Source organism: Talaromyces stipitatus, genomic scaffold (assembly GCF_000003125.1).
Source record: "Talaromyces stipitatus ATCC 10500 scf_1105507295541 genomic scaffold, whole genome shotgun sequence".
NCBI lineage: Eukaryota > Fungi > Ascomycota > Eurotiomycetes > Eurotiales > Trichocomaceae > Talaromyces > Talaromyces stipitatus.
In genome coordinates, this window is record NW_002990115.1 from 4,073,184 (window position 1) to 4,087,281 (window position 14,098).

The window sequence follows — 14,098 nt, forward strand, 5'->3', positions numbered from 1 at the left end:
AACCAAATGGGGAAGCCAGATGAGATCTATCAACCAATCAGAGCGAGCCACACACTTAGGAGAGGAATCCACTGAATAGGGGCTAAAAGACATCTCCCACCTTGACTGTACTGAGAACAACAAGAATGAGAACAAGGATCAAGCATTCCATACTTTGGCATACATAATTTGATACGTTGAGATATACCGCTTGAGATTGTTACGTACAATCCAACAAGACACCCCCCACCCGCCCTCTCCTAAAAACCATAAAAAGAAGCCTAAACAAGATGTTTGTCTCACCCAAGCTTAACGTCGATATCGAGGGCTCTGGGCCTAGTTTTTTATGGCCTAGCTAGTGGCAAATCTTATTCTACGCATTTTCCTAATCCATAAGCCTTAGTAAGGGGAATCAGTCATTACTAAACGTTCTTAAGCCTAAAGCTCCATAGTTGAGGGGGCGTAGTGACCAAATCCCCTACCAATAGAGGGCATCTAGTTTGGAAGGAGTGATTGTTTCAGAGGGTACTCACGGCTTCCGATGGAGAGGTAAAGTTCCAAATGGGTGAACCACCATGCCATCGGACCCGCAAATACGATGTTTCTTGCTACTATAAGTATCAAAGCTAATATGGCAAACGGCCTGATGAAAGATGAGTTTAATTCGGAGCATAAAAAACAAGGACTACATGTACATGGCAAAGAGAGCTACAGAGGAAGCTTTGGTGTTACATACAAGATATTCAAAATTCAGATCCACTCAATGTCTACGGCATTATTAAAAATGAGGATTTTGTTTTCCGATTCTGAGGCTTTTTTGTAGAGCGGAAAGTGGACCGGCGACCTTAACTGCTTGTAGCCAGAGGTTAATGCACATCGGTTTTTAAGTTGGAGCCAGCAGACCGTTGTACTTAATTTCTGCTGATTCGGCCCGGCCCAGGCCGATGCAAAAAACAAATACAAGGCTTGGCATTTTATGTATAGAGTATTTGTCCAAAAACCTGTAAAAGATTGTACCACGGTGTACTTTTCGAGGCCGAATAATCATGAATGGCTCCGAGTGCCTAGAGATGTTTACCCAGCCTGTTAACCGTCACTTTGGGTTGGATTAGCTGTTGTTTCTATATATCCCAAAGGGCTGGCCATCCCGATGTCCTTCCGTTTATCCGTGTCAACGGCATACAACTTAGTAAGAGGAACACTAGAAAGGTTAAAAATAGGATGTCCTCAGCAGGTAGTCAAAAAGTTAAACAGTAGGTTCATCTGAGGAAATGCTTGCTGACTATAGTTTGTTTGAGCAGATAATTGCTGACAATACTTGAGCCAGCTATCCATTTGATAATCAACTGGTGGCATCATCGGAGGCTGGAACATGACAAACAATTACTAAGGCCAAGCAGATGTTTCGTTTGGTCGAGTACGGAGTAGAGCGGTGAGAGTCAATAGAATATAGCTTCGCCGAAATTAATAGAGGAGCTCTAACTATGGATCGGAAACTTTATGGAGAAATGGGACCATGACACATCATGGGGATCTCATATGATGTTAATCTAAGCTTCAAGCAGTATACTAACCAAGATGAAGTCATAGATATCCCGACTATGGGCTAGTTGAATGCGACGCCAGTATTTCCACCATACTAGGAACTGTTATGTTGCTTATTGGTTAGCTGACCAACAGAATGGGTGCTTGCTAGCTTCAATATCGGCAATTTTAGGATAGACATGAATCAGTCTGCCTATAAATACGTCTAGGTCCTCCCTCCTCTTCACTTGGGACATCAACTCCAATCTACAGTTGTCTTCGAACAATTTCTTTGCAAAGAAGAACTCTTCTCTCTCAATCTTCGGCACGATGCGTTTCTTGAACTCTCTTAACTACCTTCTCTCGGGCCTTGCAGTGCTCCAAGGCTCCGAAGCGGCAATCGTCAGTTCTAGTGGCACCAGAATGGCCGTAGTGATCGGAACAAAGTTTACACAGGCAGCTCTCAATTCGCTCCACCAAGCCGGAGTGACTAATATCCCACTCGATCTTGCCGGATCGGTGCACGACGATCTTTTTGCGAAGTTTGGATGGGGTGCCATGGGAGCCGGCGCGTTGGCAGATGTGCGCTATACTGAACGGGCTTTGCAGGCTACTGCCCAGGGCTTTTTCTCCATCATTTGGGACTTTGGTAGCGCCCAAGGCGCCGCCGAAGCAGTTAATCAGATCCGGGAGTACGCTGAAAACACCTACAAGCGTAGTGATGAGGAAGATGAAGACTTGTTCGCCATCACCGGCCTTCGCTTTGGCGATCTCCCGTCTTCGGCCTTCCCTCCTGAGGGAGCAGTTGCCGAGAATTCGGCCCTGGCTAAGCGAGCCAACACCGTGTGCTTCAATCGTTCTGGTTACTCTTTCACGCGGAACGTCTTTGACGCCACCGATCCCACCGCCAACACGAACTTCAACCAATGCGAGTCATGCCAGGGCGGTACCCGGAACGGCTGTTAATCAATCCAAGGACATTGAACGGACTTTGAGAAACGCCAAGTTGCAAGGCTCTTGCCTGATTGACTACCCTTTTGTTTTCCAATTAGCACGAATATATTTTGTACGGCGATATAGATGAAGAATAAGAGCAGCTGCGTAAAGAGGGGATTCATCTGTTTTGCTATAGTATTTGTCAAATGTGTCCTATCCTTTTTGAATCCTCAAGGAGAACTCCTTGTCGGCAATAAAATTCGACTATTATAGAAGTATTAGTGAGCATCAAGAATATAAACTATAAGATAAACTTACAAGAGAATTTTCAAAGTTTATCGTGCAGTTGGAAAATGAAAATACGTTATACGAAGAATAGTTGAGACTATTCCATACCATACTAATCCATACCGGGTATGGAAAACCAGCCTGGTCAGGATCAACAAGAGAAGAGGTGGCCAAGGCTTTCATACATGGCGATTGATATTCTATCGATCCCAGCAATGAGTGATGAGCCTGAGCGAGTCCAGGGCACGTCGTGCAATCACATGGGAAAGGGCGCAGTTATCAGCTGAAAATATTGAGAGAATAGAATGCCTAAAACACTGGCAAAAGAGTGGCATTTCCAAGGAGAGACTTGAGGAATAGTTAATTAATAATGTGAATTATAGATTTTCAAACTAGGATCGAAGAAAAACTAAGCATGGGAGAGAAAGGAGAAGGAAAAAAAATAGCTACCCCGTGCCGCTAGCGCGCACCTCACCAGCGAAGCGGGTTAGGGTGCGCGTCACATAAGTGAAATTGTCAGATAAATGATATTTTTGATATTTCAAACTCCCCATATCATTACAAACCCCCAAAACACCAGCAAAATGCCATCCGAGAAGTATAAAGAAGAGGAGAACAGGATCTCAGAGGCCTTAGAGATGCTTAGGAAAAATCCGAAGCAAAAAATCAAGCCGTTGGCGCGTCAATTTGGCGTGGATTACCAACGGCTCCGGCGACGCGTGTTAGGCGGCACTTCTCAACTAAACCGACGACCAGCGCACAAGCGATTGACGGAGGATCAAGAACGCGCCATAATTCTATGGATGCATGATTTAGATGATAGAGGAATCCCTCCAACCGTCCGCATGATTAAAAACTACGTGGATAAAGTGCTTCAAAATATGCACCCCGGCGCGGATAACCCCCCTCAACTCGGGGATCGCTGGGTCTATCGCTTCCTCAAACGACTGCCCAAAGAATACGTCAAAATGAAGCAAAAGACTATTGATCCAAGCGACATCTTGCTGAGGACCCGAGCGTTATACAGGCCTGGTTTGACCGTCTAGAAACTGCAATAGAACGCTATAAGATTACGCCATCTAACATTTGGAACTTCGACGAATCTGGATTTCAAATTGGACAAGGGGGGGATGAAGAAGTTGTAACAAGATATCCGGATGCTTTAAGGCACGTTCCTAGCTCTTCTTCACGGGAATTGGTTTCCACAGCAGAGGGTATAAGCGCGGTTGGGAATACGATTCCTCCATTGCTTATTTTTACTGGAAAGGTTATCCTTGAGAGCTGGTTCCAATATCTCAAAGAAGATGAGTGGAAAGTGACTATAAGCGAAACAGGCTTTTCAAATGATGAGATTGCGTACGATTGGCTCAAACATTTCAATGAGCATACACGAGAACAAGCAGGAAACAATTTTCGTCTACTTTTTATGGATAATCATGAGGCTCATCTTACGTCTGAGTTCTTATCCTATTGCGACGACTATAGGATTATTCCCTTTGCTTTTCCGTCTCATACAACGCATCTTTTACAGCCTCTAGATGGTTGCCATTCTTACAATATGAGCGCGTTCATAGAAGGGCTATCAACGAGAAAGCGCACCTTGGAGGTTATTTTTACGATAAGATCGATTTTTTGGCCGATATTGCTCGTGTACGCGCTGACGCCCTTACTCTACGAGTTATCCGGAATGGATTTTCTGCGCGTGGGCTTTGGCCTTTCAATCCAGAGATAATTGTCGGTCCTTTAATTGAGAAATGGGACCTCCAAGAAGGGCAAGAGTTGCTAATTTATGACAATGAGGAGCCAGATATCTCAAGTTCACCCACAAATGCTTCATTTTCTCCGCCAACTACTGCGTATAAGCTTCAAAGATCAATTACTAAGGTTGACGCACAGCTAAATGAGATTTCCAACGTGATTCCTGGTATCCGGAGGAGTCTAAAAAAGATTTTTGACGGAAGCCTCACGCAGGCCCATATTAAAGATCAACAACAGGCTCAAATCGAGCGCCTCCAAACGCTCAATGAACGCAAATCCGCCCAAAAAAAAATTAAAAAATAAAAAAAAACTAAGCGCCAGGTGCAAATTGGAGGTATCCTCACTGTAAAGGATGCGAATAGAGCCGTCAAAAAGCTTACTACAGCTGAGGAAAAGAAAGCCGAGAGGAAGAGGCTCAAAGAACTACGGCAAGCACCATTGGGATCAATGCCTCCCCCGCTTACACCAAGTGATGAGGCGGCGATTGATCGTAATACTCTATTGAATTTGATTGAGCAGGCTTACCCGAGATGCTCAAATCCAAATTTAATTCGTTGGGTTGACGAGAGAATGTAAATTTGTTAGCAATTTCCGTACAAAATATCATTTATCTGACAATTTCACTTATGTGACGCGCACCCACACGCGTAGCGTGTGGTCGCGGGCTTGGCGGCACGGGTACGAGTTTCTTTCTGCTCCTAGCTGATAGGGCACATCCCTATCCACGCCGTATTATGAAATCATCTCAACATCAGATTTCGGAGATGAATAGGGTAAGGTAGCTCGCGTAGAGCACACATAAAGACTGGCTACGCAGCTCGAGTAGAGCTTTTCTTTCCTCATGTTTCAATATTTCCAGGCGACGAGCACCTCTTGTATGTGGCTTTAGCTGTTTTCGAATATAATTGATAGCAGCGGCACAATCTGTCAAATTGGTAGCATCCTGTACCCATTACAAAAGTGAAAGCGTTGACTTTTGAAACAAGGCTACCCCATCATTCGCAGGACGGCTAGTGCTCTGGAGTACTGGCCGTGGAGGAACATGTCCTCATGGAGCTGCTAGTCATTCTTTTGAGCCTGCTACCTGCAGCCCTCATGCAACATGATTATCAGAACTTGGGTGCAAGTTGGGACGCAATACCCGTCTTTGTGCGACTTTGGTATAGTATTATCATAGAAGTTCGCGAGAATGGCAGGATTAACGGCATTCGTACGGCTTGGCCGGCAGAACAAATAACAGTTCTCTACTTCCCTATCTACTATCACAAAGCAGCTGGTTACCAAATACCAGCGACTGCAACCTGATGTCTTGAAAGGGATTGAGAATAATTCAAATATCTCATCTAAATCTCTCAGTGAACTATTCGACAAGCTTCTTCTCCAGCCTCTGCTCGGATTAAAACTGGATCAACCTGCAACAGTTATGATTATTATTGATGCACTAGATGAATGTGATCAGGAAAAGGATATCCGGATTATACTTCAACTTTTGTTTCGACTGCAGGAAGTGAAGTCAGTATGTCTACGAATATTTCTAACTAACCGGCCTGAACTTCCAATCCGTCTTGGCTTCAGGCAGAGTAATAACCATCAGGATTTGGCCCTCCATGAGCTTCCCAAACCAGTGATTGAACGTGATATTCGCCTATACCTGGAAGACAAGCTTTCGAGTATACGGGAAGAGAGGTCGTTCGCCGCCAACTGGCCTGGGGATGAGGCTGTCAATGAGTTGGTGCGGATGTCTAGCCCACTATTCATCTTTGCGGCCACGGCATACCGCTTTATCAATAGAGGAAGACATCCAAAAAAGCAACTCCAGAAGTTCCTTGCATCTCAAGAAGCTACATCCGCATCTCAGATGGACAAAATATACCTGCTAGTTTTGAACCAAACCATACAAAATGACGAGGATGACCCAGCAGAGGTTCTAAAAGAATTTCAGGATATAATCGGGACTATCATCCTTCTTGCTACCCCACTGTCTATTATTTCCTTGGCACGTCTTCTTCATCTACAAGCAGATGATATCATTGAGCTTTTGGATCCATTGCACTCAGTTCTAAATATTCCAAAGAATTTAGGTGCACCGATCCGAATCTTACATCTATCATTCCGAGACTTCCTCATTAACACAACAAGCACCTTCCACGTGGATGAAAAGGAGACACATGAGAAGATAGTCTTGCATTGCCTCCGTATTATGAACACTGACTTGAAGCAGAATATCTGTGGTCTGTCAAGCTACGGGACACCGAGAACAAATATTGATAATCAAGCTATTAACAAGCACCTCTCAGCAGATCTGCAGTACTCCTGTCGGTATTAGGTGTATCATTTTGAACATAGTTACAGTTATATTACTAGCTCCATGGCTTTTGATTTTATGAAACAGCACTTACTTCATTGGCTAGAAGCGCTGAGTCTAATAGGCGTTATATCAGAGGCAGTGGCAATGATGGATATGCTTCAGTCAGGCGCTGGGGTAAGTTTCTGCATATTTACACTTGAGTGATAGCTAAAATCAAGTATACAGGAGGACATGGATGCTGAATTTTCTAACTTTCTCTATGACGCAAAACGATTTATTCTAAAGAACGCCTACATGGCAAGTCTTGCTCCACTCCAACTCTACTGTTCTGGGGTGGTGTTTTTACCAATGCGAAGTATTATTAGAAAGATGTTTCTTAACTGCAGGCCCAAACAAATACATATGCTACCACAAGTGAAGGATGATTGGAGCCCAGGACTACAAACCCTTGAGGGCCATTCAGATTGGGTTTGTTCAGTGGCGTTCTCCCCTGATGGCCAAACAGTAGTGTCAGGCTCCTATGACAATACCATTAAGCTCTGGGATGCTAAGACCGGCTCTGAACCGCAGACGCTCAGGGACCATTTAGATTCGTTTAATTTCAATCAAGAATCTTCAGACGCTGAGGGGCCATTCAGAATGGGTTCAGTCAGTGGCCTTCTCCCCTGATGGCCAAACAGTAGTGTCAGGCTCCTATGACAGGACCATTAAGCTCTGGGATGCTAAGACCGGCTCTGAGCTGCAGACGCTGAGGGGCCATTCAGATTGGGTTCAGCCAGTGGCTTTCTCCCCTGATGGCCAAACAGTAGTGTCAGGCTCCTATGACAATACCATCAAGCTCTGGGATGCTAAGACCAGCTCTGAGTTGCAGAATCTGAGGGGCCATTCAGGTCCGGTTCATTCTGTGGCCTTCTCCCCCGATGGCCAAACAGTAGTGTCAGGCTCCAATGACAAGACTATCAAGCTCTGGGATGCTAAGACCAGCTCTGAGCTGCAGACGCTGAGGGGTCATTCAAATTTGATTCATTCAGTGGCCTTCTCCCCTGATAGCCAAATAGTAGTGTCAGGCTCCAATGACAGGGCCATCAAGCTCTGGGATGCTAAGACCAGCTCTGAGCTGCAGACGCTCAGGGACCATTTAGATTCGTTTAATTTCAATCAAGAATCTTTACCAGATAACTGGATTGCCTTAGCGGGTGACAATATACTGTGGCTCCCTATGGAGTATCGTCAATTTACAGCTTCAGCAGTTAAGGAATCCAACCTCGCCCTTGGGTATGGGGACGGGCGGGTATCTATCATAGGATTCCATACATTATAGATTAAATCTTCTTTGTACTCAACTACTCTCTATTATTTACTAATCTCTTTTTAAAAGGGAGGGCCTGGGATGGCTGAGTATTATATAGACATTTCCCTTTGAATTGCCTGAATTCTCGAGCAGCTTCTGCTCGATTCTATTGTGGGCGAGGTTTGCCGTCTACGTGAAGCAGGAGGATGAGAGTTTCAGTTTGTTGCTCTGAATATGCGAACCACTGTAATAGTATGCTAGTCATGAATTTCAGTCTGATACGGACACTATGTCGAATTGACTGGTATTGCCTCAGTACACAATGCATTCCCTAAGTAATCAATCGTCTGATTAAGTAGACTACCCCGTCATCTAGCTACTTGCAATTGCTGATACTGTGGCTTGACTTCCAGTAAGTGCTGCATCTCCTTTAATGGTAGCCTTGACTGATCAAGCCACGATGGAATTTCTTGCGGGTGATTTTGTAAAGATCTTGCTTGGGTGTCTTCAATCTCGAGACACGACTGTGCGTAGAGGCTTGAGTGTAATCTCTCAATGATGGCTCTCATTTTGCACATACTCTGGAGTCAAGAGCGCCTTGTAATGCACCCCTCTCGCTGCTGCTTACCCAGCCATCAATGGAGAAACCCAGTTGGACGAAGTATACCGTGCTGATCCGCTAGACTTATCTACTCCTAGTGCCAGCCCGGTGTATATTAGAAGTATGATGAGCGATTCGGTAACGATAGAAACTTGAGCTTTCTTCTGTTTGATATATATGTATTTTAGTCATTGTTCTATCTGATTACTGATATTCTAGTGCCAGTTTTGCCTGAACACGTCCGCGGACAACTGTTCCATGGGCAGTCTCTACATGATTAAGAAGGTCTTTTTGTGTTGAATCAGCTCTCTCTCACAAACGTAACACTCAACTTTTTTAGTGAACCACAGTGGATTCACGTGTTTCCTCCGGAAATGTCTAGTCAGGGATCCAGGGCTTATATAGTCCTTAATCCACTCTAATAGTGAAATAAGTTTAAAATTCCAGAAATACTTTTTGATCTATCTCTGGTCCTTAGCCCACATATCTGCCTATTAAGTATACTCTTTCACATCTGGGGCTTTAAGAGAATTTCAATGGCTATACCTGCTCTGGATTGTGCAGAAAAACTCTACAGTCTCCACATCCTAGGAGGCTTAGGACAACAAGAGCTGCCACTCCAGGATGATATTCTGGATAGGTTTGTATTTTGTCAAGTGGTTCAAGAAACAACTAGATATCAAATTGAACTAAAGAAGCCTATGACCGCTTTAATATTAAGAGATCAAATACATAAAGTTGGTGAGATCACAGGTTTCGATTAGGTAACCAAGCCCTATAATCTTTCATATGCTGGAGCCAAAGCCTTCAATAACAGTAGTATGAATGCGTTTTCCCCTTTACAGTTAATTAGCTAACTAGAGAACAGAGGAAGTTACCGATGCACTTCAATGTGTTATGCTATAGCACACTGATATACGCACCTTTATCCAATACTATGAGGTGGATATTGATGTTAATGCCCAGGCCATCGTCCGTAGGATAAAATCTCAAACACCCCTAGTACAATTTGCTTACTCACTTAGCGCGTCCATCGATCCAAACCAATTATATAAGCTGTCTCCTGAAGAGTCAAGGTCTCTAAATAAGCTTCTAATAATTTATGAATGGTAGAATACCGTCGACAAGCATAAACAGAAGTGGAAGGATCAAGAATAGAAGTTACAACAAGCCACTATAGCCTGTCAAGCCATCTTTGGCCTGTAATAGTAAAAAAGATCATTTGTAAAAAGATTGTCAATTATAACAGAAGCTAGAATAGGCTCAGGCACGGACTAGGAACATAGAGAAAAAGTATAATATAGCTCTTAGTTGACTCTATACTGAGAAGTAGCGACAGCAGAATAAATGAATTTAAGAGAATCTAGAACAAGATAGGAATGAGCAACCAGTTATTAACATGCAATCTCAACTAGCAGAAAAAATAATCAATATCAGGGTTATGAAAACTATGGAGCATTAGTGTTACGGGCTAGTCCGTCTAATGCTCACTATAAGGGCATATTCGAATAGAAAACGTAACATGAGGAAAGGAAAGAGAAAGAAAACAACAAGTTTTTCACGCGCATATAATCTTATATAGGCAAGGGGAATTGGGAGCTTCCGACGGGCTTCTCTCTAGGAATAGCCTTATGTCCGGGGTTGCTGAGATTGTCGGGGCTGCCGGGGATCGGCAGAGAGCACTATTGTCAATATCCGGCCGGATATTGGGTGTCCGTTCGTAATCTGGGAATATTAGGATTACTGACGCAGAGAAAGCAGACAGTGGGTCGTTATTTAGCAGATGTGATACACACAGATTATATTGCATAATAAAGGGATTCTTCCGTCTCCTCTTAAACCATAAGCTGGGATTGTTTAGTAGGAGAATTAGAATCCTCCTTATTAGGTGTGTACTAGCAATGAGGGTGCTTTAGTCAACACGTAGGCTGACCTTCTTCCACGCTATAAAATGCAGTGCCTGCATTTATTACATTAATCCAACGCTAATACTTAACTTTAAGAGTTTTACTAGGTACCGTCACTATACTGTTCAGAAATACTAGATGTTCTGCAGTCATAGTACCCTAATTGTTATGAGCTGACCTCATGACCATGTTCGGGCGAAGCCCTCACGGATATTGACATATAGAGTTTCGCTAGATTATTGTTCGGCAACCCCGAACATGAAGCTATTCCTCTATAACAATTGTGATTTGTGGGAACACGCCCGTTTTTGGGCGCGTCCGACGTCGAAAGCTGCGCCCATTCCACAATCCATCCGTCACCGCCTTGTCACTCTCCGGGATTCTGCCGGTTGCTGTGCACACAAGGTTTCGACTTCATGCCTACTCGCGATGAAGCCAAAATTGGCCTCCCTCCCCTACTGGGGCACGCGGGCGGCAGCTGCCTGCTGTGAGCCCAGCCCATATCTTCCTTCTTCCTCCATCGTCATCCATCTTCGTCCTTTCCCCTACCTTCTTCGGCGCTTCTCTAGCCCTCACCGAATTTCTGGTAGAGAGCGCTGTCACTCGACTCATTTTCACAGATTTCGCTATGGGTGTAAAGACTAGAGTCCGCCAACAGGCTCTTCCACTCGCCGAGTCCTTCAACCCTGATGATGATGATGATGATGATGATGATGCTGTTCACGAGGGCGACGAGTCCAGTTCGTGTTTCGATTCCGACTCAGATCATTCTGACGACGACTACGAGTCTGGTGATGGCTACTCAACTACCTTGATCGAGCCCGATTCCGACACCCAGCCATGCCTACCGGTACCGCTTGCACCCCAACAACCACGGGACTCCCCCTCGAGCGCTTCCAAGGGTAGGAGGGCTCCCGCTATATCATCCGAGCTGCCCGAGTACAGCGATGACCCCAACGACGACACTGATGAAGACCTCGCGAATGTCCCTTTGGACTATGGGAGGTCAAAGAACACAAAGATTTGAAGAGCCCGGATCGAGGAACGATGGAACAAGTGAGTCATTCCCAAATTCGCCTCTTAGACGAAGGATTCACTGATCTATACCAAGATACTGTGGTGTGAAAGTGGCCGAGCACGGTGCGCCCCCTAAATGGAGCGACCCTGAGGGTGCACTCCAGCAAGCGATGACAAACAATATCCATCAATTTTTCAACTACTGCATGAAGCTCAAGCGAGGCAAAGACAGCCGGCTTCTCAAAGGGATCAAGAAAGGGAGCGCCGTTACGGCGGAGTGGAAGTCTCTTCAAGGATATTATCGACTGATTACACGGACTAGCTTCACTAAAGTACAGTGTGAAGAGATCAACACGGTAAGCGTCCACACTCCACGGTGACCTTTCTTTCTAATTGGTGAATAGGGCCTTCGAAGTCTCATAGACAAATGAAAATTGGATATGGAAAAGCGCGAGAAAACCAGGGTATATGTTTAGGACTTGACCTCCTTCAATGAAACCATCCTCCGAAGGACTGAGAAGTGATTTCTCCTGGGGTTTGAGCGGATCCAGATCTGTCTCTTCACCGTTCTGGGGATCTTCACGGTCAACCGAATCTCCGCCCTGCTCTCAATGCAATTCAAGCACCTCCAATTCTCTATTCAACGAGATCCCCTTGGCGGTCCGCCGATCCCGATGGTGGAGCTTCGCGCTGTCCACATCAAGCAGTTCCTGGGTATCATATAGCAGTGAGCATACACCCCTTTGCCTTCTCTCCTAGATATAGGTAGTTTGTATTTATCTACTAAACTGGTGCCAGTAACAACTTCCCCTTCCCTGAAATCGTAGATGATCCAACCTTGGACTTTTAGCCCCTATGTCTTTTTGTTCGGCATCCTGTTTTACCTGGATGCCTTTGAAGCTAACAGACTTTGGTCTATGGAAGATGTGCAGCGGCTGCTGGTTGAAGACGGTTGTGAGCAGATGGAGTTGTATCTCAAGCCCGAAATCGAGGAATACTTCGTCTTTTCCATGACTAAGGCGGTCGACGGAACTCCAACGATCTTGTGGGATCAAACCATCAACACAAGTATGATGTCCTCCTGACTGCAAACGTTAGGAGAGATCCACGGTTGGCTCCATACCTTTCTTGCGCACCGTATGCGATATGGCGGTGGGAAGAAGCTGAATGAGAGTGGTCAGTCTACCCTTTGCCTGGCCTGACCCTGCAGCACCCCCTTGTCTTTAATACAGAGCAGACACTAATAGGGAATGGACTTTAGGCTGTGTGAGCGAAGCACAATAGAATCTCATCATGAAGCACGCCTCCAGCCGCACATTCCTGAACCACTATCTGCTACGGAATGTTGATACCGATATGCAAAATATCATGAATGGCCGTCAACCTAACACAGTGTTGATGCATGCCATCCGGTGTATCAGTCGCTGGATTGATAAGAGGCGTTCATAAGATATCAGCGCACAAAATTGATCGGAGCTATATCAACATCTGGAGTATTTAGCGGCAGTGCGCGAGTGGGATGAGCAGGCCATCCTTTGCTGATGGAATCCCAGTCCACGCGATCAGTCCCGGCTGGACCGGCTGACCAAAGATGTTGATAAAATCTTTCGTCGCCTTTGCCGAGTCCAGAGGAAAGAAATACGCCAAGCGTTCGGCCGGAAACAGGCAAAGATCGATATTGAATATCAACTGTCGAGGTCCGCGATCCACAATGAGGAGACCAAGCACAAACTCTAGGCTGTTGCTCAGATGCCTTCTGAGTTGATCCATCTCCTGGAGAAGCTGTTCACCTGGCCTACGTCCCACTCCCTTGAGGATAAGTGGGCTAGGCGGAATGCGGCCACCAAGGCAGTCAGTAAATACTGTGGCGTTTGGGAAGGAGGCCCTCTCCACGGTCGATGGAAACAAGCTCCGCCAAGCGATAACGAACTTGACCAAGCGAAGTCGTCTAAGCGCGTCGTCAGGGCGGGACTAACGTCTGACACGTCAGCTTCAAACTCCAGCAATCCCCTGGAGGGAGCGAAAAAGCAAATCATCCGTGCCGGAGAGCCGGATGCCGAGAAGCCAATAATCTATTTTTAGTACTTTGGCAATCAGTTGCTTCCAGAACACAAACGCAATCAATCATGGTTGAGACCCAACATAACGGTGCGACATTTTTGAGCTAAGCATCTCCAGGATCGGCAGTGCCATTTCTGCAATGATAGCGAGATTTTTCTGCATCAAATGCACATGCAAAGACATACAGAGGTGGCCCATCGCCTCATCACCAAATCCCGGTGACGTTGTCTATAATGAGTGCTCAAGCCTAACAAATCTTATTGAGAGGGTAGAGATGTCGACGGAGAAAACTAAGCATGAGGAATCTATCTAGCTAGGGGATATGATCTGTATGTATGGCCAGCCATGTTCCCACATGCCGTAAACACAATCTCAACAACAAAGAATAAGTCGATTGATATCCCCGCGTCTGATTACCAGACAGCAAA

At 45.3% G+C, this 14,098-nt stretch overlaps 4 protein-coding genes across 4 annotated transcripts, besides 5 other annotated features; all 4 read left to right on the top strand.

The window, feature by feature from the left end:
• Window positions 1–1,833: 1,833 nt before the first annotated feature.
• Window positions 1,834–2,814, top strand: TSTA_038390 (uncharacterized protein; the record flags this gene model as incomplete). Its single annotated transcript, XM_002481022.1, has 2 exons — window positions 1,834–1,905; window positions 1,960–2,814. The coding sequence occupies 2 exons, from the start codon at window positions 1,834–1,836 to the stop codon at window positions 2,467–2,469; spliced, it is 582 nt and encodes a 193-aa protein (XP_002481067.1). The 3' UTR covers window positions 2,470–2,814.
• Window positions 2,815–3,311: 497 nt separating this feature from the next.
• On the top strand, window positions 3,312–4,788 carry TSTA_038400 (uncharacterized protein; the record flags this gene model as incomplete). Its single annotated transcript, XM_002481023.1, has 3 exons — window positions 3,312–3,759; window positions 3,786–4,233; window positions 4,266–4,788. 3 exons carry the CDS (start codon window positions 3,312–3,314, stop codon window positions 4,786–4,788), a joined length of 1,419 nt encoding a protein of 472 aa, XP_002481068.1.
• Window positions 3,339–3,707: a mobile genetic element.
• Window positions 3,686–4,273: a mobile genetic element.
• Window positions 4,285–4,827: a mobile genetic element.
• Window positions 4,769–4,795: a sequence feature (AT_rich).
• Window positions 4,828–5,908: 1,081 nt separating the features above from the next.
• TSTA_038410 lies at window positions 5,909–8,643 on the top strand (the record flags this gene model as incomplete). Its single annotated transcript, XM_002481024.1, has 7 exons — window positions 5,909–6,001; window positions 6,065–6,804; window positions 6,838–6,967; window positions 7,019–7,386; window positions 7,421–8,042; window positions 8,203–8,302; window positions 8,525–8,643. The coding sequence occupies 7 exons, from the start codon at window positions 5,909–5,911 to the stop codon at window positions 8,641–8,643; spliced, it is 2,172 nt and encodes a 723-aa protein (XP_002481069.1).
• A 2,377-nt stretch (window positions 8,644–11,020) lies between these two features.
• Window positions 11,021–13,876, top strand: TSTA_038420 (uncharacterized protein). The gene is made up of 4 exons (XM_002481025.1): window positions 11,021–11,597; window positions 11,622–11,648; window positions 11,704–11,965; window positions 13,347–13,876. The coding sequence occupies exons 1-4, from the start codon at window positions 11,221–11,223 to the stop codon at window positions 13,689–13,691; spliced, it is 1,011 nt and encodes a 336-aa protein (XP_002481070.1). The 5' UTR covers window positions 11,021–11,220; the 3' UTR covers window positions 13,692–13,876.
• Window positions 11,280–11,308: a microsatellite.
• Window positions 13,877–14,098: the final 222 nt, after the last annotated feature.

What these genes read in the sequence shown, in the direction of transcription:
- TSTA_038420 (XM_002481025.1), top strand. Translation starts at nt 11,221, where the DNA reads ATGGGTGTAAAGACTAGAGTCCGCCAACAGGCTCTTCCACTCGCCGAG. An exon ending in GTCCCTTTGGACTATGGGAG is followed by an intron (nt 11,598 to 11,621) that starts GTCAAAGAACAC and finishes AAAGATTTGAAG; the next exon opens with AGCCCGGATCGAGGAACGAT. An exon ending in ATCGAGGAACGATGGAACAA is followed by an intron (nt 11,649 to 11,703) that starts GTGAGTCATTCC and finishes ATCTATACCAAG; the next exon opens with ATACTGTGGTGTGAAAGTGG.